We start from the raw sequence: 25,015 nt of genomic DNA, 5'->3' as shown, positions 1-25,015 counted from the left end.
ATATTTCATTAATCAAATAATGCAAGCGCCAGGCGCGAACTGAAAATTTTTGACATTTCTACATAAAGAATGGTAAAATCTTATCAATATTTGTAGTCGTAAATAGGATAGCTATATAACTAAACAATTGGTGGAAAAATTCGAGATTTATACCGATAACGGGACACTCTATTCATGTTTTGTAAATCAGTTTGTAGGAAAATTGTGAGGTGGATATGGATCGCACTTAATAAAAAAAAGCTGATATTTTTCATTATTATTATTTTGAGTTTTGACATACAGGACCGGGACATACATGTCATCATATTAAAATGATGACTATCTTTCTATTCCTATTGCTAAGCGCGAGATGAAACAAAAGGGACAATTTAATTATTAAGTGGATATCTTATTAATTAATGCATAATGAGGGCGCGGAATTAATGCTAGTGTAAATCGTGAGCCGATTTTTTTTATTACCTGTCATGAAAAGGGGATTTTAAGTAGGTTGTTGTGAAATCAATACTGACACATAACTCGCCAATCAAAATGCGAGCGTGCAGCGTTAGCTGATACGTTTTGACAATCAGACCTGAAAAGAGATATTTTGAAAACTTTATGGAATACTCGAAAATAATATGTACCTGATAAATAAAAATTTGCGAGCGCGCAGCGCGAGCAGAAAATGTTAATATTCAGACCGTAAAACTGACATTTTTACGGAGCTCTTTATAAAAATCAATTTGTAAATCACACAAAATAATTAAAGTTCGATTTCCAAGGTGAAATATGTTTTATATATTGACTTCCAAACTTGATATTAAAGCTCCATATTGAACAAGTTATGCAAATCACCTAACAGGCAATGCGAGCGCGAAGCGCGAGCGAAAATTGTATATAGTGACATGAAAGATTCTTTTTATTTTCCAAGTCTTCCCCTCATTGAATATTTTTTTTCACTCGTCTTCCTCCTCTCTTTTCCCTTTATTTTTGCTCCGCCAATAGGGATGGGGGCCCTCGGGACCCCCCTGGATCCGCCTATGCGTATGGTAAAAAAAATCGGTGAAAAAATGAAATGATTTTCTCAGAAAATTGTTAAGTCATCGCGAACCACTGAAAACTTGAAAGTTATGCATTTTATATTACATAACATAAGGGGCAGCCGCTTGTTTATGACGTCACATATCCAAAACTTACAATTTTAATAACTTCCTTTATATTTCTTTAAACCTACACCAATATTTTTATCATTTTTTCTGCTATTTTTGTAACAAACTTTTCTTCAGGGTGAACTTCCCTTTTAAGCCTATATCCTCTATTTTTTTTGTGGGGAATTTCCAAAGAAAGATCCACGTCTTCCTTCGTTATGCTCAACCTACACATTCGGGCAGAGGCTGTCCATTCTTTATTTTCCCCACGTTTTCTTTACTCCGGCCTCTCCGTTTCATTTCTTTTCACAATTTGAACCTTCTTTTATTTCCCTCCTGCTTTTGCATTTATTTGCTTCTTTCTTTCTCCTTCCTTCCCTTTCTTTCCATTATTCTCACTTTCTCTATCTTTCCTTCATTTTCTCCCTCTCTTTCCATCCTTTTCTTCTCTTTATTCTTTTCCAGGATTTCATAGGGAGTGTGGGGGGGGGGGGGAGGGGTAAATTTGAAAATCAAGGGTGTGAGTGGTCACAGATAAAAAGATCTGAAAAAAGCTGAAGAGTATTGAGAAGGTCTGAAATAGAAAGAGATCCCATACTTTTTGTACAGAGGAAAGCCAAATATAAGCTGAAATTCAGCTGAAAAAAAATCTGAAATCGGATAAAAGTTAGAACTCGCACACCCCTGGAAAATGTGACGGCCGATATTTTAGTGGCGCATGAACCAATCTGACAATACGGACCAGGAAAAGATTTATACGCATATACTGTATATATAACTTCAATCAGTTGAGCAGGCCCCTCCCATGTAATTTGCCGATTTTGCGAGCGAATTAAGTGAGTGAGCTTAAAATGATTAGCTATATTAGCTATTTATTATTTTTTGGGCGAGTGGAACGCTTCTGGCAGTCTCGCCTGCATTTAGAGATTCAATGTAGGCAGCAGCAGTGCTAACATTGAAAACGACTAAGATGAACAATTATACAAAAAACACCATTCATATAATAAAATATAGGTTCATTAACCCTCAATGACTTGTGACCTTGATCATGTCACCCAAGACTTGTGCAAGATGATCAGTGATGCTTGATTACCCTTGTGTCCAAGAACTAGATATATAAACTTTCAAACTTATGACTTAAAATTAAAAGTGGAGCGCCTCTGGCAGTCTAACCTGCATCACGTGATTTAATATAGCAGCAGTGCTGACTTTGAAAACCACTATAAAATAATTATTCACAAAAACGCCATCCATACAATGATACAACACTACGGTTCATTGACAATAAATGACATTTGAATTGATAATGCGACCCAAGACTTGTCGGTGATACTTGATTACCCCTATATCCACATATCTATGTCTATCTTGGTCATGTGACCTGAAACTCGCACAGGGTGTTCAGTGATACTTGATTACTCCTTTGTCCAAGTTTCATGAATCAGATCCATAAACTTTCGAAGTTATGATGGAACATGTAATTCAACAACTACCCCGAACTTGGCCAAAGTTCGTGACCTCAAATGACCTTGATCATGTGACCTGTAAGTCACACAGGATGTTCAGTAATACTTGATTAACCTTATTTCCAATTTTAATGAACTAGGTCTACATATTTTTTTAAGTTATGACATTTCAAAAACTTAACCTTATATAGGTTAAGATTTTGATGTTGATTCCCCCAACATGGTCTGAGTTCATTGACCTTAAATGACATTTGACCTTGATCATGTGACCTGAAACTCGCACAGGATGTTCAATAATACTTGATTAACCTTATTTCCAATTTCAATGAACTAGGTCTATATTTTTTTTAAGTTATGCTGTCATTTAAAAAACTCAACCTTTGGTTAAGATTTGGTGTTGATACCACCGCCGTTGGAAAAGCGGCGCCTTTTATAGTCTCACTCTGCTTTGTAGGCGAGACAAAAATTTATGACGATTCCACAAATACCCCCCGGGGGGGCCACTTCCATTCACGAGTGGATACCATGCGCGACCACGGGGTCTCGAAAAGCACCCTAAACACGTAATTTCCATATTCTGAAAATGCACCCCTTAACAAGTATTGGCGTGTGAAATTGGAAACAAAACGATACTCTTGGCAAATATTCCCTGAAATGAACCCCTAAACAAGTACAGGAATGTTTTATTGTTACGGGTCCTTCGGTCGTCGGCTTTACCTTATTTGGTTTAGTACGACCCCACCTTCTACACCTCGCGCAAATCGGACTCTAAACACGAAGTTTTGGGGCAAAAAGGACATCCTTTATAAAACATTTTATTTTTGTTTTATCATCCCCGCAAATTCGACCCTAAACACGTAATTTTCCTAGCGAAATAGATACCCTTTTTTCATTATTTTTGTGTTTTTGACACCCTTATCACGTTACGTACGTAACGTGCCCCATCGTGAAAAAGACATCCTTTTTACGTCTTTTTTTGGTCGCGCATGGTATCCACTCGCCAATGTAAGTGGCCCCCCCGGGAAATACCCCCAACATGGCCAAAGTTCGTTGACCCTAAATGACCTTTGACCTTGGTCATGTGACTTGAAACTCGGGCAGGATCTTCAGCGATACAACATTACCCTTAGGTCGGAGTTTCATGAACTAGGTCCATATACTTTTTAAGTTTTAAAGTCATTTACAAAACTTAACATTTTTTGGTTAAGATTTTGATATTGATTCTCCCAACATAGTCTAAGTTCAATGACCCTAAATGACCTTTGACCTTGGTCATGCGACCTGAAACTCGGGCAAGATGTTCAGTAATACTTGATTACCCTTATGTCTAAGTTTCATGAACGAGGTTCATTTACTTCCTAAGTTACATGTATGACATTTCAAAAACCTTGGTTAAGATTTCAAGCATTACTATGTAGCAAGGGTCTACACCTAGATCATAGAGGGCTTGGCCCATCTCGAAAGCTATCAGTTAAACGGATACTAAGTCCTGAAGATAATCATATCTAAATGAATAGAGCAAATGCTGAAAATTTCATACAAATCAGATAACAAAGTTATTGAATTTTAAAGATTTGTATTATTCAGGTAATACAGATCTAGGCATGCCCTCATGAATATTCATTATTGGGCTGATGATTTCACATCCCCACTTTCTTTTCTTATGTTATGACATGAAATCATATTTGTTTCATTTTTTCATAAATGTGTAAATTAGGTGTCTCCATTATGATGAAATAACTTGCAGCAAGAAATAACGCACTTACAGTTGTCAATCCAATCATTTTAGTTCTTGGTAGAAAATTTTTGAATGAACCTAATTTCATATAATAAAATACAAAATAACAAGTGGTGATATGACGTAATCAGCCCACCTAATGAATACTCACGAAGACATGCCTAGAACTGTTTCACCGGAATAATGCAAATCTTTAAAATTCAATAACTTTGTTGATTGTTATCTAATTTCAATCCAATTTTCAGCATTTTGCTCTGTGAATTTTACTCCATTTATTGAGATATAAATATCTTCAGCCTGGACCATCCCTTTAAGCCTGAACTTTATATTTGAATAACGGTAAGACACATATCACACAACAATTTACATTCTGATTCCAATGTGGTTTTATTCATATCTAATCAATGTTTTTCTTGTTTCACATATAGTGTGTAGATTTTAAAATGTTCTCGACCTTCAGATCCTATGCAACACTGGATACAAAATCACAAAATGGTTGCCAACTGCAAGATTAAAAGCTAGATTTTTAAATACAGTACGTATGACTGTAACTCTTTTCATGAAAGTGGTAGCCTTTCCTCCACAACTCAATTGGATTCACAATTATGGTTTATACAGGTTACAGTCTGAAACAAGACTACAACAATGTAAAACACAAATACTCTTTTAGTCAATATCACAAATATCATTCTAGTTAAAATTGCCAGATTCTTTTCAACTTGTGACAAATTATAAAAACAATGGGCTCACTTTCAATGACAGACATAGCATTGCAGATATATTGTAGTCTTGCAATGCATTTACACATAATGAAAATACTAGATAAAGCTCTACTATAACGTGTGCAAGTAATTGTAGACCCATTGGTGCAAACGTCGCCCTTCCAATAGAGAGTACATGTATAAGAAACTGCCGTAACAGTAAAACACATCATTTTTGTAACTTTTGTAATCTCACTTTCCTCTAAAACAGTTAACATAATAATTATAGTTAAACTACAGCCACTTACTTTTTAAAGTTATGAAATACATTTAATCACTCATAATCCATCAGACAAAGATATAAATAAAAGTACCAAGATCAAATTTAAAAACATCATCACACTTTTTTTATTAAATTATGGCCACATCATTTAACAGATTGACGAGGTGAGTGAGTCCAGTTAATTTTTTTTTTGTAGGTAAGTTCCCGTTAAAATCAAAGTCAATCTTACAAGTCCCATTGTTTAGTACACGTTTGGTAGGTGTTTTTTAAATCTCCCATTTCAAAAAGTTTGCAACAAAAAAATATATGTGTTTTTGGTAAATACAAGTGTTAACTTTGCGTGCAAAATGGGAGTGTAAATGTCAAAGGTCGTGTTTGCATGAAATGTCAACCTTCTGGCAATGTAATTCTTGCATTATGTCACAAAACATACCTATAAATCAAACTAGAACTGACAAAAACTACATCCAACCTAGTACAAGAGGTTATCAATGGATTTAAGAACATATAAAATAGTGGAAGATATTTTAATCTCGATCAATTGAATGGTAACCAAAAGAAACGTGATTACTGAATGATCCCTGCTGAAACCACCAAGGAATTTTCTAAAGAATGCAGATTACATGTATACATGAAAGGCTAGATTGGAAATTAAAAGAAAAAATAGAATACAATGAGATATACAATATCATAAATGGAAATTACTTGTCAATTATTTGAGCTTATGGAAAATGAAACATGATTCATGAATTAAAAATGAAGATATTTGTAGGAGCTGTAAATCAACCTAGAAACCACTTTTAAGTGTGTTTATTTTCAGAACGCATTGTTTACACTCGATCAACAGGCTCTTGAAATGAAAATAGAGATTAGAAAAACTGAGTTCTCTTCGTAACACACAAAAACAACGATACAAGTTCCTGAGTGCTGCAGTTACCTTCCTAACGCAAGAAAAAAAAGGTATTGGAACCGATAACAGTATTTGCTGTGATAAGAACTTTCAACATACAAATGCTATTAGATCAGTCACTTACTGAAAGGAGCTGAAATGCAAGTATAAACGATATCTATTAAAAGGTATGTAATATACGAGGAAAATTCAAAATACTGCAAGGACACTGGACAGCATGTATTCACCCCCCCCCCCCCCCCGTGTCAGAGATTGGTGGGCTTCGATGATTTATCGCATTTGTTTTGAACAAAGTTACGCACAAATCCCATGGGAGGGGGGCCAAAGTATCATCAACTAATCATCTTGCAAATAAAATAAATAAAAAAGTAACTTATATGTAGGAGAATCACAAGCCCCCCCTCCCTTCAGACTTTATCATCAATCAAGAAGATGGAAAGCACCATCAATAACCAATGGTGAAAGATCAATCATCTCAATACTCCTTAAAGATAAATGCCAGTGAGTTGTGGTAACAATTTCAAAATGAATTCATAAAGAATCCAATAAAATTACTACAAAGTGTCAGTACATACAATTAAAAAAAAAACATGTGTGCCAAAGGATTCCAGGAAAAACTTGTGTAATTGCTGCAACAAAAATACACTGTCCCATGTGTGCTTATCTGTGTAAGCGATTGTCAGTGTGATTGTTTTCAACTTAGATTTCATGATTTCACAAAGTTCAGTTTATGTAACAGAACCAGATCTAGATGGATGAGATAAAGGCTGTTCTCACTACGATCCTAACACTAGTTTACTGGAAACTAGTTTAGTGGAAACTAGTTTAATGCATAGTGAGAACGATCGAAGCGGTCTTGGAAGTGATCTTCTTGGAAAACCACCTCGCGATGTAGTTTTGAAGATCGCTTTGCCTCGTTAAATCAATTTTAGAGTGAGGACACAACCGTTCTTCGCACATTTTAAGCGCACTACTCCACATGACAGGTGAAGAATGCCTATGCTGCAGTTTCGAATTTCGTGCGAAACGTGTCACCCCACTGAGAGCGTTTCCATAGCACAAGAGTGCTTTACATAAAGTGATTTAGAAAACCACTTTCGTGTGATCAAGTGGGAACACTAGCAAAGCGATCTTCCAAACTGGTTTTCTGAATCAGTTTCCAGTAAACTAGTTTTAGAAAGCATAATGAGAACGACCTCATAGTGACAATTAACCTTGGCTTTACAGTTTCTCTTGAAATCGGCATTTAATGCAGCCACTTTCATTGATCTTTTAACGAGAAGTGGTGGGGATTGATCAAGATCAATCACCACTTGGACAGCATTTACATGTATGCTATGGATAATAAGTGACGTTTATTTCTGAAAGACGCTACCGATCACCACTGGTAGACACAACGGCTAGCCGGAGCTTAGAGCACACGTAATATATATTACTTGCGTGGTGATAGAAAATTGTCACAATGCACGTAGATTGCACATAGTGACACATCATGTCAAAAAATACTGCCGATGAGGAACCTAAAATATGGTGATAATGTCAGTGTGATGTTATTGATCTCCTCATGCAAATCTATCAAAAGGGGTGATGAGTTGTGAACGATGTGTTTCTGATCACCACAACCAATGATTTATAGTGCCATTCATAACTAGTGATGTCTGTAACTGCCCAAGATCTTGCATAATGATACTTATTGTGGATGACTTTATGACCAACCTGTATATGGAATCCACAATTCTTTTTCTTTTTGGGGAGGGGGGGAGGGCAATTATTTATATCTAAAAAAAAGTAGTTCTTTGAGCATTCAATTTTTTAGTCATTCAGAAGGGAAACACAAGCGAGACTTCATCATGTTTAATTTCACAATAAAACAGTTCCAATGTAAGAGTTATTCCAGGAAACATTTACGATACATGTAAAATCCTGAATGTGCTCCATAGTTCGTAGTACGTGTATACAATAAACAATGACAAAAGAGATTCTCCAAGAATTGACAATTTGAAATTGACAACTGTGGTTTGTAAAATTCCTAAACACTACATAGACAACATAAAAAATTAATTAAAATCATGAGGGCATAGGGTAGCTTTACATATTGCTTTTTCATAACTGCTAATAAAACTAAAAAGTTGGACCTTTTAGAGAGAATTCTCTCTATGACGTGACAAACTCCAAATTAGAATTAATGATTTTTCTGGGGCTCCTCTTTGAGATCACCAGACAGTTTTGCTACATAACATTACAGTTTATATTAGACCCTATGACCCGTATTCTGAACTCGGGTTTAAATTAAACCCTGGTTTGAAGTTGCAGTTCAACTATGGAGAGCCAATTGGGGCACAAATCCCTAATGGTACACAACCAATTTAGTAACTCATAATGACACCCAATTTGTTCATAATTGTGTGGGAATGATAACTGAAGTATTTTGACGTATTTTTCCTCACTATGAAAGCAAAATGACACAAAATAGTAAACATAAGAAATATACTATAGAAACAGAATGTTAGAATTTTTGGCTCCCCATAAGTTTAGCAGAGTTAGACCTGACATCAGAATACGGGGCGGGCCTATGGGAATTTCAAGAATTTTTTGTTAAGTCTTCCAGGGCATTTCAAAGGGTGAATTCCCCCCGAGCCCCCGTGTTATTTTTTTCCCCGGTTGTAATTCATATTCCCACCTTGATAATGGAACACCAAGTATACCTCGCATTCAACTAACATGTAAACAGATGAAAAGTGATGTATGCTCTATGGATTGTAAACGAACAGCTCAGTGGTAATTTAGACTTGGAAGAGAAATTCATTTCTGAAGCAACAAACAAAACCAGCGTGCTTGTACACAACTAACCCATCAAATTTCCTCATTTGACAATGAACGTGACAAAGAAAAGTACATAAAACAAATTTAGAGAAGACAAGGAGTGTGTATTATACTAGTAGCCCGGTTCTGGTTGTTCAATGTCTCAGTATTCTTATGTGAATCTTGCACAAAGCCATTGCAGTATGTCATCACACCATTTCTTTTCCTCATTACTTTTTTTCCCATTCCATGTCATGTTGGTCTTTTTGTCGTTGCAAAGTGTCTCTTAAACATCAATTGTCTTTGAAAACAAGGTCTTGTAATGTATTGTCCATTGTGTAATGTCTAGTTCTTGTTCGGCATAACTGACACAAACGTTCAGGTCGAATATAAGAATGGACATCACCAACATCAACACTGGCTACTGATATTTGGGTACAAGTTTCACAAGAAAATAAAACTTAAAAATCAAGTGGTGCCTCTTTTAAAGTGTCTTTCTGTACTGATGTAGCCAATGTACAAGTTGTATCAGAATGACTGGATATATGATAAAGTTTTTGCGTTTTTTCACTTGATTCGTTCCAAGAGGCTTCCCTTAGTGCCTTAGTGCAGAAGTAACACCATTCCTTGTAATTTGTGTTGTCAAATATATGAAATAGCTGACCTATGAAGTCATCCTTGATCATCCTTGTACTGAAATCTCCAGCCGTTGCTTATTTTGAATAACCATCGCATACCAAAAGAAGCCCTTAGTCCCACATATATCAAATATCATGGCTTTCTGAAAGGAACTTGACAACTATCTTGGACAGAGTCTCCACAATCTAGCGCCTTCCTTCAGAGCTGAGCTTCTATCTGCTTCTCCAGTGCATTCATCCCACCTTCACTATTAATACAATGCATCCGTTTCTCCTGTCCGAAAGGGGCTGCCAATAGCACAAGACTATCCATATCGTTGAAAGCAAAATACAGACCAGAATTTATTCAATGTTTCCTGCACATCAGATAATTTTTCAATATTTTTTTTCTTAGCAATTACAATTGAAGCAGATTTCTAAACCCTAGATGATAGGTTGTTTTAATAATATTTTATTTTAAAGCATGACATAATCTTCGACGACTCTGCAGAAATTAGCTGACAGCCGTCTTACAAACCTCTCCAAGGGGGTTTAGTTTCGGTGACCTCCACGTCGGCTGCTACGGCTGTCTCCCTGTCAGGATTGAAAATAAAAACAACTGTTAAAGCAAAAACAAAAACAAACAAAAGAAAATACTTATGTAAGTAAACAAGGGGGTCTACTAACCACAAGTCTCGACTTATTTTGTGATCAATATACATGCGAAATTACCTTATGACAGTAAGCTTCGTAGGTACAAAAATATTGTAAGTGACAATATCTTATGATTATTTGAATATGAATACTAACAAACTTCATTCATTTGACAGGAACATTTTGTTTTACAGTTACAATGATAATACATGTATAAACAAAAATATTCATAACAGTATGACATAAATCAGTAATATACTGTACATCAAAACATTTTTCATTTGTTAAAAGTTTAAACAAAATTTATATAAAGGTAATGAGGACATGTTTAAAATGTGATTTATAAAACTGAAAACCTGTAAAGAGAAACAAAGAATTATAAAATAATAAATAAAATCAATTGGATCAGCACAGCAATTTTGCCCTCACAACTGCCCAAATTACCCCTGAAATTCCCCCAAATACATGTTTTGGGGTGACCATTCCTTTCAGAGTCGCCCAAAGATCTGTCACAAAAAAAACAATGATTATTTAGATAATAAATATTCCAAAGTGCCCTGCCATTGACAAATCATGGGGAAATTGAATTAATACAAAATTTGCAAAAGGCCAATCGACTTGCATAATACAATCCGTCCATCATGAGAGCCTGTCAAACCAATGCGATAAAAGTTTGGACAGCAAAATTTTTAACCAAACCCTTGATCGTTATTACTTCGGCCTCGGGTCACCGCAGTTCTTGTTTCCAACAACCCTAATTCCTAGACTATTTAAAAGCAGGTCTCTTGTTGCTAAACCAAAATAAACAACCTCTGTGAAGTTACATGTTTTAAAGTGAAAACACACAAGTAACTTCTGGTCAGTTAGTCAACTAAATATTGCTCTCCTATATTAGACCTCCCAGACATGCAGGCGTCTATTACATCCCAGGCATGTAGCCGAATGAGAGATTTGAATCCCTTCTCTGTTCTGAGATTAGCCTTGATTTCCCCATGATTTGTCAATGGAAGGTCACTTTAACTATGGCAGAGTAAGGATATTTGCTTTTACTGCATAAGTGCTTGTTACCCCTAACAAGTGGAATGCCTCTGGCTGTCTCACCTGCATCACGCGATTCAACATAGCAGCAGAGCTGACTTTGAAAACTACTATAACTCGCACGAGATGTTCAGTGATACTTGGTTACTCTTATTTCCACGTTTTATGAACTACACCAATACACTTACAGAGACAGGATGGTAATTCAAACAAATACCCCCAATGTGGCCAAAGTTCATTGACCTCACATGACCTTTGACCTTGATCATGTGACCTGAAACTTGCACAGGATATTCAGTGATACTTGATTACCCTTATATCCAGGTTTCAAAAGTCAGATCAATAAACTTGCAAAGTTATGATGGTAATTCAACAGATACCCCCATTATGGCCAAAGTTCATTAACCTTTGACCTTGGTCATGTGACCTAAAATGCACACAGGATGTTTAGTGATACTTGATTACTCTTATGTCCAAGTTTTATGAACTAGACCAACATACTTTCAAAGTTATGATGGTAATTCAAGAAATACCCCCAATTCGGCCACAGTTCATTGACCCTAAATGACCTTTGACCTTGATCATGTGACCTGAAACTTGCACAGGATGTTCAGTGATACTTGATTACTATTATGTCCAAGTTTCATGAATCAGATCCAAAAAACTTTAAAAGTTTTGATTGTAATTCAACAGATACCCCCAAATCGGCCAAAGTTCATTGACCCTGAATGACCTTTGACCTTGGTCATGTGACGTGAAACTCATGCAGGATGTTTGGTGATACTTGATTAACCTTATGTCCAAGTTTAATGAACTAGGTCCATATATTTTCTAAGTTATGATGACATTTCAAAAACTTAACCTCAGGTTAAGATTTTGATGGTGATTCCCCCAACATGGTCTAAGTTCATTGACCCTAAATGACCTTTGACCTTGGTCATGTGACATGAAACTCTGATAGGATGTTCAGTAATACTTGATTAACCTTATGGCCAAGTTTCATGAACTAGGTCCATATACTTTCTAAGTTATGTCATTTCAAAATCTTAACCTCAGGTTAAGATTTGATGTTGACGCTGCGGCCGTTGGAAAAAGCGGCGCCTATAGTCTCACTCTGCTATACAGGTGAGACAAAAAGCAGTCCTTAAAATGAAATAGCCCCCCAAATTTTACCATCACACTAATGTACATGTACACTGTAGAAAAAAAAACATATTGGAATTGGACAGAATTATGAGAGCATGAAGTGATTCACAGTGATTTAAGAGGACTAAATTGTGGAAATATAAGTGCACGTATGTGATTGAACAGTTGATTCATTTGGGATGGAAAATGCATTGTTAAATTTTTTTTATACAAACCCATAAAAATAAACAAAATATTACAAACTTTGAAAAAAATAAAACTGGAAAGAACAATGATCATTTGTAACAAGTGTGAACACAATTGATGCAGAAATAAGAAATGAGAACAAGTTGAACAAAAAACTTCCAACATTTTTGTAACTGACCAACAGAATAACAGGAAAAAGGATGACATTACATGTACAAGGTCTTTGCCAAACTTCATTTAGGCGAGACAAAAGGCAGTATGCGACATACATGTATGCGCTTGTCCAGGGCAAGTAAAAGTAAGAGTTGGGCAAGTGTTTTGAATTAAAGACAAAAACTACTTGCCTGAATCGGGCAAGCAAAATTCTCACAGTGAATTGAAATTTTATAAAGTTTTCCCATATTTCACAAGTAAAAATACAGAAGAGAGAGAGAAAAAAATTTAACAAATTTCCTTGATTTAAAATGCAAGACAGTTTGCATGATATTCTTTGATCTACACACAGTGTGTGTCTTTGTGTACCTCACTCAGCCACACACAGACTTAGGCTGTGTTCAGATTATCCCCTGCTTACCGGAACATCCCCTGGAATCTGTGTGTGGCTGTGTAGTTTCTTTGTAATTAAGCCAATGACTTAAACATGCCTGTGAACTACATGTATGTGTAATAAACTGGGAAGTTTGCTTAATCCCATCTCATTTTCATTGGTCTTTATTTTGCCATTTTGTGACTTTGGATTCTGAGACCAATTGATGTGAGGGGCTAAAGATTCTAGTGATGCACAGTATTCATATGCTAAATGAGCCAACTTCACAGCTCTGTAACAACATGTACTGAACAACCTATTCCAATCATTGCATGAAATCTGTAACTTGATAACAATCATTCAGTAAATTTAGGAAAAGGAAATACATACCCTTCTGTTGGAATCCTCCTCTTGTCGTTTCTCATAGTGGTTGAAATCATCAAAGATGCAGGTCTCGTGCTTGAAATTGTGAATGATCTTCATCACCTGCTTAGCTTTGTCCAATAACACTTCCTGAGTGTCACGAGAGTTGGTCACAGGCTTGTTATCATTGTTCTCCAGCCGTATGTGCCGAAGCGTGCTGTTTGGAACATCCTTCACATATATCCATCGCACATCAAAACGACCCTTCCACTTATCCTGGGGCCCACACACCAGTGTTGGTTGTAGAGTCCACCTCAGACATCATTTCTGCCACTCCACAGAAGTGCCCACTACCGTTCACACTGTAAATAAGGTACACAGGACCTTTACTTTGGCGTTCCTTCATGGCAGCATCCAAGCGCTTGTTACCATGCTCGGTGCTGCACCAGATGCCATACTTAATGGAGCGATGGATGTCGTCTTCTGAGTAGCTCTTAATGATAAAGATTCGAGAGTTCTTAAGGTCAAGTGTAAAGTCAGTAGGATTATAGTCATTGATAGAACGTAATTTCTCCAATACCGGGCTATCTGTATCATTTTTCTGGCCCGGTACACCAGAAATGGGTGCCAGACCTGCGGTACTGCTTTGGTTAGAAGATCTTTGTCCATAGCCACGATTCTGTCCATTCGAGTCCCACACTCTTGGTTGTTGGGGCTGCGGTTGCACAACAGCCTGAGGTCCCCTCCGTGGAACGTCGCTCGTTGGCAACACTGGCTTTTGCTGGGACACAGGCTGAGCTGAAGTGAGAGGAGGTTGAGAAACCTCAATCTTGGCAACTGGCTGAGGCTGGACATGTTGCACTTGCGGTTGAGGGTGAACTGGCATCTGCTGCTGTGGAGGTTGCATGGGAGGCTGCTGAGGTGGCACCTGGATATGCTGCTGAGGAGGGATGGCAGCAGGAGGTTGGGGCTGGGCTTGTGCTTGGGCTGGGTTCTGAGGGGGAGAGGGCATGGTAGTGGCAGTCCCAGCTGGCTTAGGAGGAGTGCCAGTCTTGTCGCAATTGTTCCAAGTTCCAATAGTCATTGGGGGCTTCATTGTCGGAAGCTGAGTAGGTACAGGAGCATGGGATCCAGTCTTTGTTGTTTTCTTGGGTTGCGGCTTTGCAGGCTTACTAACGATGGCAGCCCAGGATGTTTGCTTTGGCACTGCTGTGTTCTGAGGAGGGGGTTGTGCAGTTCCTCCAGCCCCAGCCACAGCCTGAGAGAAGCTGGGCCCTTGAGGCTTAGGAGGAATCACGTCCTGTTTCAGAACTTCACGTCCAGCAACATTCATAGCAGTCTTATCCATGGGAGCACCGATGTTCAGTCCAGACATTCCCAATTCCATTGCCTTCATCCCATGGGCTTTTCCATCCTGCGCGTCAAGTCCATTTAAACCCTGGCTGTAGTTACGCTGTCCAGTCATAGAAGTCGGGCCAGCCTGGTACCTAGGGTAGTCATAGTAAGAGCCAGTCGGTGCCTGGGCCTGTGGCTGGGTACGAGCTGTTCCCTGGGGTTGGGCAGCGGGAGCAGAGTTACTAGCCCAGGTCCCTGGCATAAAGTCTGCATTGGGAGGGAAAAAGTTGAAGGTCTGGTTCAAGTAAGGAGGGGTGGTGCCAGGTTGGTTGTAGTAGTCCGGAGCAGCATAGTTCGACTCATAGCTTGTGTAGTTAAAATTGTTAAAGGTGTCTCCACCTGTGGACCATGTTGTTTCAGTTCCAGGAATAGAGTACGATGGGAAGGAGTAAGGTGACTGGTAGTACGTTGTTGGCATATAGGAATCCTGTGCAGCCATACTAGGTGCCGACGAGTACCCCTGAATTGGAACAAAACAAAAATATATGTTAACTTTTCAGTACCGGTATTTTTCAAAACTTTCTTGTCTACAGCACATCCCAAAAATAAGGTCCCTCTTGACACACGGCTGCATTATTTAAGAACTTTATATTATTCTCAATTAAAATGTGCAGTAATAGAGAGCTTGTTACATATTCTCAATTCAACAAAAATCTAATTGGTCTCACCTCAAGCGGTTTTTAATACACAATATAGTGCTTTTTACCCCATTCCAAGTTTGCATGCTGCACGGCAGTATGCTCTGCAGTATCAAGCAAGTCAACCCCACACTGATTCCCCTATCAATCATCAAACAAAAACTTCATGCTGGATGTTCCCTGCCCTTCTGATCAGGATAATGTTTGAGATATGATGGACTTTGTCAGATAAGGGTAATGTCCCTGCTCAGATCCTGGATGTTAAAATGGGGGTTAACATGCTGGAGACAATGCAGCAATACAGCAGTGCTGCAAACTTGGAATGGGCTGAAATGTACATGTACATGTGCCACTGTTACTAAACAAAATGTGTAAACCGGTGAAGTGAGGCAAGTTTAAAATAAAATGAGCTCTCTAGTCTCTACAATGTAGTTATGTAGAGTGTACATTTGAGAAGACAATGCACTTTGGAATTAAATGATCTTTATTTCAGAGGGACATTTGGGGGGGATGTGTTGTATTAATTTGATTTTACAAGTATTTTCTCCTCAATAATATGTGCTGTCAATTACAACTTTAACATTCATTCCATAAAGCCAATAATTATCATGGGCCCTCTCTCTAGTATACACGTTTCTATTTTTCTTCAAACACAGCAATTTGAGTAGTCTTACATTTAGAGTATGCATTATTACAAAATTGGTGTTCATTGGATCATAAATCAACAGATCAAAATTACATCTTGAAATGGAGACTCAAGTTTTCTAAAATGCATGTTCCATGATTCCATGTTCTACATGTCGGGACACATACTGTACAATATATCATTCAATATAATAAAGCACTATATATTCTTGTTTGTTGAAAAAGGGGTTTATAAAAGATAATGCTTCCCAATGAGGGAAAGTAGGAAATCTCACCTTCAAAAGATGCAAAATGAATGAGAAAAGCATCACTTTTAAAATATCCATATACATGTATTTACAACTTGCTTAATGCTTATTATCTCTATTTTATTGTTCTTATTTTACCATTCTGTTATTATTATCATTGCCTATGAGGCTAAGTACATGTACATGTAGTCTCGCATTCCACATTTCTTATCTCAGTCTTTACAAATGTTACTGTTTTTTTATGTTTATTGTACATGAGTATATTGTTTTTACTTTGTATGCCTGACCAACTCAGCCATTTGGCTGCAACAGCGACTCGTGTTTTAATGAACCTTGAATTTAAATATCTATTCCACCTATCAAACTGGTTCATAACAGTTCATGCATTGCATACAATACAATATTGCATTTCCACTAAAGCCACAAAATAGTAGTTAATAGCTTAATACTGTTTATTCAGCTATAAACTATTATACAACACATGGATAGATCCATGACAGCTGATTGGATGAAAGCGTGTCACATGACATTCAGAGGAATCAACTTATAGCACGCTAAGATATGCTAGTCGTGCTATAGTCGACCATAGCACGCTGATTTAAATGAGCCAGCACTGCAAGATCCCTGGGCACACTGAACCCATGGACATATGCCTCGTACACGTTAAGTGAATCAGTGGTATACGCGCATATATATCTAATCACGTTTTCGGATCTCTGACCGATGTACGTAGCATTGTGCATACACGTTGCTAAACTGAACACAATGTGCGTACGTACATTGCTAAGCTAGTTATTCCCAGGGTACGGCTGCTTACCTTCTGAATTTTTTGGAATTCGTTCACAAATTGGACTTCATGGATCTATGACTTTATGAATCATTAGGTGGTTTCAGACCGCCTCGAAGTTCGCCAGTTCCAGGTATTCTCTGATCGGGAAATTTACCCCGATCAGAAAATACCAGGTATTTTGGTAATGTGAAAGCAAACTACGCGTAATATCCCCGAAAGAAAATACCCGCTAAATAGCAGGTACTTGGCGAAATTACGAGAACTTTCGTGGGGATTTTTCCAAGGTCGCAGGTATTTTGGCGATGTGAAAGCAAATTACGGGAACTTTTATCCCAGCGTGTCGTTGGGCGCGGCGGCGTAGGTGGCTGCTGGGCTAGTGATTTTGAATCTCGCGCCTTGTCTGCTTATCAGACCATACTGCGCATGCTCGTAACTTCGGGAACTTATCCCGAAGGATGTCTTTCGAATGCAGGAATAATTAACGGGTATTTTTTAGCCTTAAAAAGTTCTCGTAATTTAACAGGGATTCTTGTGATCGAGGCGGTTTGAAACCGCCTTTATGAATCTATGTTGAAAGTACTTGACTCTCCTAGGATTACTGGAGTAAATCTACTGACTACTCGACGCTCAAAAGACAACATTGTAAGCAAAATAAGACCTACATGTAACACGCGTTAATCATAGACTAGACCTATAGTTCTAGCCTATCTAGATCTAGTCTAGACTGCAAGCTATCGGTGTTGTATAAAACAAATATTCAATGCTGTATTTGTGCGACGTTCCGAATATTACATTCGTTGCAAGTTGAAACAGACTATTCAACTTGTACACTCATGCAATATTCAGAATGATCGCACTCAACAACATTGAATATTTGTGTACTATTGTTTGGCTTTACAAGTATATTACATATACATGGCTTATCTCGCATCAGGAACTTGAATGCCAGGATGTACATGTATATCAGTCTTCTTAAACAGCTCTTTATGACCATTTTACGTTGCCTAATGGCAATTTAGGTAGTTACTGTGATTGTAATATAGCACAGAATGTGTAAACCATCGATAGCAGCAAACCTTTCAAAATCTTGCCTGCTTCATCAGAGCTACAGTACATTTAATTGTGTGCAATTCAAATCAAATCATTGAAATGCAGAGAAATCATAGTTAGGAGGAGTGAGTACGGAGTAGTGAAACCTTTGTTTTTACCAGCCATTCCTCGAAAAATATAAACTAATGCCACTGAGTACATTACAATTTCCTGGAATCCACCAGCAAGGGAGAAAAGCAAATTACATGTAGAAGGGGTGGGGTGCCCCCAGGCAAAGATGTTTTTCTTTCACAGAAATGTTAATTTGATCCAATTCATACAGTTGACTTTTATTATTTTTCACTATTTCTGCAGGTACTGAGGTAAAGGACAAGTCCACCCCAACAAAAAGTTGATTTGAATATTAAAGAAAGAAAAATCCAACAAGCTTAACACTGAAAATTTCATCAAAATTTGATGTAAAATAAGAAAGTTATGATAATTTGAAATTTTGTTTAATGTCACAAAATTATGGATAAGAATAAAAAATAGTTACCTGATGGGCGGGCTGGTTGGACTGCATGTAGCGTTCTAGTTCTCCTTCAGCAACATTCTCCTTAGGGTTTATCGGTCCATTTGGTACTAAATAGAAAATGGGCCAAGGAAAAGAAATTAAGCCATTTGATAATGGCAGACATGTATGCACAATACATGCATGGATGACTTGCATAAATCTATTAATGATAATAAACGAATGGAACGCTTCTGGCAGTCTCACTCTAGTCTCACCTGCATTACGTGATTCAATATAGAAGCAATGCCCACTACAAAAACAACTAAGATAAATAATCATTCACAAAAACATCACTCACATGATAACATACTAGATTCATCGACAGTGAATGACCTTATTAAGGATCACTGATATTTGATTACCCCTACATGAATGTGTAGGTCCATGTTTCATGAACTAGATCCATTAACTTTCCAAGTTATGATGGCATTTCAACAAATACCCCCAAAATGGTCAAAGTTCATTGACCATAAATGACCTTTGACCTTAAGTAATTATGTTACCTAAAATTTGGGCAGAATGTTTAGTGATACTTAATTACTATTATGACCTACTTTCATGAACTAGATCCATATACTTTAAAAGTTACGATATTTCAAAAACCTATGTGTAACTTTGGTTAAGATTTCGATGCCGAGTCCCCAACATAGTCTTAAGTTCACTGACCCTTAATGACCTTTGACATTGGTCAATACTCAGGCAAGATATTCAGTAATACAGGTTGTACATATGTTAAATGTGAATGGACATGTACATGTACAAAGGAAGTTGCCATCAATTATATTGATTTAAAGTATTGTCTACATGTACATTAACATCTGAATGTTCTTTACTTCATGTAAATTGCATACATGTACATGCACTTGTGTGGTTACCTGTACATGTGGAAGAATTATTATTATAAGGATTATTGGCTTTAAATAATAATACATGTAAAATAAATGCATAATTATGACTTAGGTAGTTACATGTACAATTTCTGATTCTTACCTTGGCTCCTCTGACTTCTTGGTTTCTGCAAAAGAAGTGCAAATTAAAAATTAAATTACGTAAGTTATCAATTTTGATATTTACATGTACATGTAGTGTTTGTTTTGAAGAATTATCTACATGTACAAGGTTATCTCAAAAGTTGAGTCAACTACATGTACATGTAGTCTGAGTCTGACTATGTACATCAGGGCCGTCTTACAAAGAGTTGCCAATCGTATGGAAATCCACAAGTGTCAAAAAAAAAATTCTACAGGAAATTTGCCAAAATGACAAGTAACAAAGGCAAACACACTAAACTGTCAAGAAATCAATGAATTTATGAAAGTACATCATATCTAGATAGATTTTTAGATGTGGGCGTTGCTGGCTTTCCATTGTTGAGTTTGATCAGATCGATGGCAACTCTTTGTGAGACAGGGCCCATTTGTACATGTACAAAATTATGCAAGTTTGATGTCAACTGATATTAGTCTTTTTAAAGTGAAAGAATAAAAATTGAAGATAGAGATTGGAAATTAAAAAAATTATTTTAATTAGCCTTTCTCATTAGTCATGAAAATGTATGATGAAGTAGTGAAATTAAGAAAAAAGATATATTTTACTTAAATATTTATACATGTACCCTAGTAATATAGCAGGGGTCACAGAATGGTTATAAAAAAGGGGGGAGGGGTTGAGGTAAAAAAAAATCAGACTCAGATGGTGATGTTAATATTTGTACATGGTTTGGGGAGGGGGGGGGGGCTCCCCCCCGGTTCCATGACCCCAGCTAATTATGCAGACTTAAAAAATATAATATACTTTCGCAAAGACAGGCAAGCTGGATAACATGTTCAGTATTTTGTATTTAGACGACTGATGTGGAAGGCTAGTTTCGTGTAACCATTCAACTGTTCAAGAAAAGCCCCCCCCATCCTGCTTATTTAAAAAAGTTGCATTAACGAACCACTCTGATCTCAACACAACACTTACAAGACAAGCGAGGGCTTAGCCCAAAGGGTTGCTTTACTTGATTAGTGCATCGCAATGCACCGCATCACAAGGCAACTGTACATTGTAAGTGTAATATGGACCACATAAGGCAGAACAGAAATAGTTTTTATTTCAAATAGAAAGACATATTTTCTCAATATAAGTCAATTATTGAATAATCAATAATTACATGATTACGGTATTCATACAATGTACAATGGTACAACACCCATCATTGTTCTGGATGAAATTATTGATTTTTAATTCTTATTTAAAATGAATTGAAAGTACTGAATGGTGTCATTACCTACAACTTTGCATGACTAAAGATCTGAGAAATTAATATTGAGGATCACACATACCTGAACATGTACATATCATATACAATATACATGTAAATTTAGAAGATCTGTTTAATTACACCAAAAAACTTCATTGAAATGCATGGTAAGATACAGTAATACTATGAATCATCATTAGGGACGCACCATTAGATATCCATGGGGGGGGGGGGTGGAAATTTTTCCCCGGGTCTAAAAATTCTTGACTTGATATAACTGTAATATGAGCAAAAAACAACCTTGGTCCACTGATAAATCATATGAAATTTGCAACAAAAACACACAAAAAAATTGTCTCAATGAAGAAAAAAACACTTTGCTATGAAGATACCTAACTAACGAGAAGGATGAAGGTCTTGAACTGGAAGCACGACTGCTGGGATCATCAGCATTCTTCCAGAATCGGGTAAAGGTAAAGAAAGTGGGGGAAAAAAAAGATTTGCATCAACCCAAACAAGTTCCAGCCCCTACCCCTGGGTATCTACATGTAATGGTGCATCCCTTATGGCAGTACTATGGATATCCTGATCATGTATCTACAATACAGTCTTTTATTATTTATTCAAACATGTTGTACAAAACTGTTTTACAATCATGGTCCTAACAGTACCAGTAAGCCACCATGATGAAAATATTACACAAAAGATTCAATTAACTTTTTTGTAACACTAAGGGTGCGTTTATCTGCCACTCTTTTACCCTAGAATCATGATTCAAATCATGATTCTGCAGAATCACGATTGCGTTTAGTCGAAATTGAATATACATGTACAGTGTAATCATGATTAGAATCACAAACATGAAACATGAAAAAAGGGGCGTTTGGAAAGACGTTTCTGCAGAATCACGTACGAAAGTGTTCGAATAAACGATATCATGATTGCAATCATGATTCTATGACCTCACTGTTGTGTCGGGCTACTTCAAGTTTGACTCTTGCCAAGCTCAAGGACGCTATATGATCACTGTATGTACTGTAGGCCTACTATGCATGCATTTCTTGCCATGTTCAAGTTCTGTGTTGGTCATCGCATCGTCCACTACTTTTCATTTTTTGGTCATGTCTTCAACTTCAAGTTCTAGAAAATGAATTAACTGGACAGACAATGATCTCAGTTGTTATACAGTATCAATATTAAATTGGATCTACGCTGAAATTCACTTCCGAACACCATTTTGGATAAACTATTAAGATGAATAGAAGCATACGGACCCTATATGATAGAAGTAAACAAAATGAGGTATAGACTGAATTCTGGAAGCAAAAGATTTTTTGAGAGCCGAAACACATGCGAAAAACTTCCTCTGTCAAACTGCGCATTAGTGATGCGCACTGGATTGGCCCTAATCTCAGAAGAAACAGCATTGGAATGAAGGTCGTCTAAACGCTGATTCTGTGATATTGTGATTCATGTATGTGTTTTGAATCATGATTCAAATCCTGATTCTGGCTTGAGGTCGCATAAACGCAGCCTTAAGTTAAAAGTAGTGTGGGTGAGACAGTGACATTTCATTAACATATGACATGTGCACATGTACATGTACCTTTACAAATAAGGACTGAGTCAATATGTTTAATCGTCATTCAAACGACCATTAAATGCATGAACGTTTCCTTATGTTGACAAATGTACATGTAGTGGCCGCATGGTGACGGAAGGGGGGGGGGGGGTTGGGATGGTTCATAAGTTCAAATCAATGATACAAATACTAATTTCATGGCTCATACATGTAATTCAGCATATACCATACATGTATACATTTTCAAGTCTACATTGAATGACATTGCAATATGCCTTGCCAGAATATAAAATTTATATCTAGGTCCCACATGTAGACATTGATGTTAGTAAATCTAGTGACCATTTGACATCAACCAAAAGTTACATTTCATGGATGTAAAGTAAATGTGAAAATTTAGTAGCTACATGTACACTGTATTATGGAGGGTTTTTTTCTTCCTCCCTGCCATTACCTCTACAAACCACCAATTAATAAATAATGTTAAAACATTTTTTTTTGTTCATAATAAACATAATGACCCAGACCTTATCCCTAACTGTCTGGGAATAATAACTAAAAAAAGTTCATCATCATTAAAACAATTACGATACGAAACAAATAAAATAATGACATTTTCTGCTTCCCAAAATGTTCACACAAAGTCAGACCATTGCCTATATTTTACTGTTAAAGCTAGACTAGACTTCATATTTCAAAATCTGGGCTCCAAATTAGGCCTACAATCAATTTTTTTCATTTCATAATGACATTACTTTTATTAGCGGAGCACAGTTCCACACTAAATATTAAAAAAAACATTAAATTTTTAATGAAACTTAAATATAGAAATGGAAACACATGTTCAAATCCAGCTCTTGTTATTAGTTGATAATTCTTTCAATTATGTAGATTCTACTGTACATGTATCCTGGACTTCTAGGGAATAAATAAAAAAATATTGCCATTTTTCATATTGATGTGGAATAATGAAAAGTCATAATGAACAAAATAATACCCAAGAAGAGATTAATTTATGACAAGTTACAGTTTCATGACAATGGATTAAAAGGGGAAGTTCAACCTGATTAGTTGGTTATAAAAAGTATATTGAATAAAAAATAAAAAAAATAAAAAAATCATTGATGAAACTTTGAAAGAATGATGAAAGGTTAAATTTTTTTTAGAGAGAATTGTAAAATCAGATGTCATCTACATGTATGACCAAGACCAACTCCCCAACCACATGATAAATAAAAATATTTTTATTATACAAGAGAGGTATGAAATGATGCGTCTGATAATATATCCACCGCACAATTACATGTACTAGGCCGTAACTCCATCAATTTATTTTTCTTCGGAAATAAAATTTTTGAAATTATGTTAGGATGACTGGTGAAGCTGCCATCACAAAATAAAAAAATTGAAACTCTTGATTCATCAAACTACAAATACTTTCACTAATATTTTTTTAAACTTTTTATTGTAAATAACTTCTCATCTGATTGAAAATTCCCTTCACGTTTACACTGTCAATCCAGTTGCATTTGATCATGAACAGCCAGCTGATCAATTCAAAACACATGACATGGATGTGAATCTGCACTGAGATCCGAGACAAGTTTTTTTTGCAACAGTAGATCCACAATACAGCAATAACACAATTAAACTATCTCTAGAATAACCTCATTGATATCTTAACATGAACATATTCATACTTTTAACTTAAGTAGGCCTATAGTTACATTTCATTTGCATTAAACTTTCGTCTGGATTAGTTCTCGATAGCTTGACATGGTAAAAATACACACGGCTGTCATGTACACTGTACGCATGCATTTGTTACATACAGGCATGTCAACACAGAGCCTGCATTACGTTCGCAGATATCAGTGGAGCTCCCATCCTCTCTCAGCTCACACACAGATACACACACACTGCGATGCAATGCTCCATTACGTGGTGGTTTGGGCACATAGAGGTGTACATGGCCGGCGAGTGTGCCATGTCATGTACGTACACATCAATGCATAATTTGGTGATAGAGAAACAGACGGTGAAACGAACCTGTTCAACTCCTGCCGCCGCAGACATTGCCTTGTAAATCCAATAATATACCAAGATTCTACTAAAATAAAGTCTTCTCTGAAAGTCCAATTGTACACGGTCAAACAGAAATGTTCACAAAATCGTATTTCCTTCCTCTTGACGGAAAAATCGTCCCGCAAAACAACGCTAATTTACGTCGGCCGATCCCAATAACAATGGTGGATTCCCAAGAAGTACATGTGCCTTGCAGAAAGACGTTGCGTTCGTTCGTAGATCGTCGT

The 25,015-nt window shown here is 36.8% G+C and overlaps 1 protein-coding gene across 1 annotated transcript; it reads right to left on the bottom strand.

Annotated features, from left to right (window-relative positions):
* Positions 1–4,693: 4,693 nt before the first annotated feature.
* On the bottom strand, positions 4,694–25,015 carry LOC121417199 (YTH domain-containing family protein 3-like). The gene is given in 6 exon segments (XM_041610818.1): positions 4,694–10,238; positions 13,585–13,836; positions 13,838–15,412; positions 18,859–18,944; positions 19,867–19,891; positions 24,753–25,015. Coding segments are annotated over 6 exon segments (2,007 nt in total). The 5' UTR covers positions 24,780–25,015; the 3' UTR covers positions 4,694–10,196.

Source organism: Lytechinus variegatus, chromosome 1 (genome assembly GCF_018143015.1).
Source record: "Lytechinus variegatus isolate NC3 chromosome 1, Lvar_3.0, whole genome shotgun sequence".
NCBI classification, from domain to species: Eukaryota; Metazoa; Echinodermata; class Echinoidea; order Temnopleuroida; family Toxopneustidae; genus Lytechinus; species Lytechinus variegatus.
Note: the sequence above shows the minus strand (reverse complement) of the source record. Positions and strands in the feature narration are given on the sequence as shown.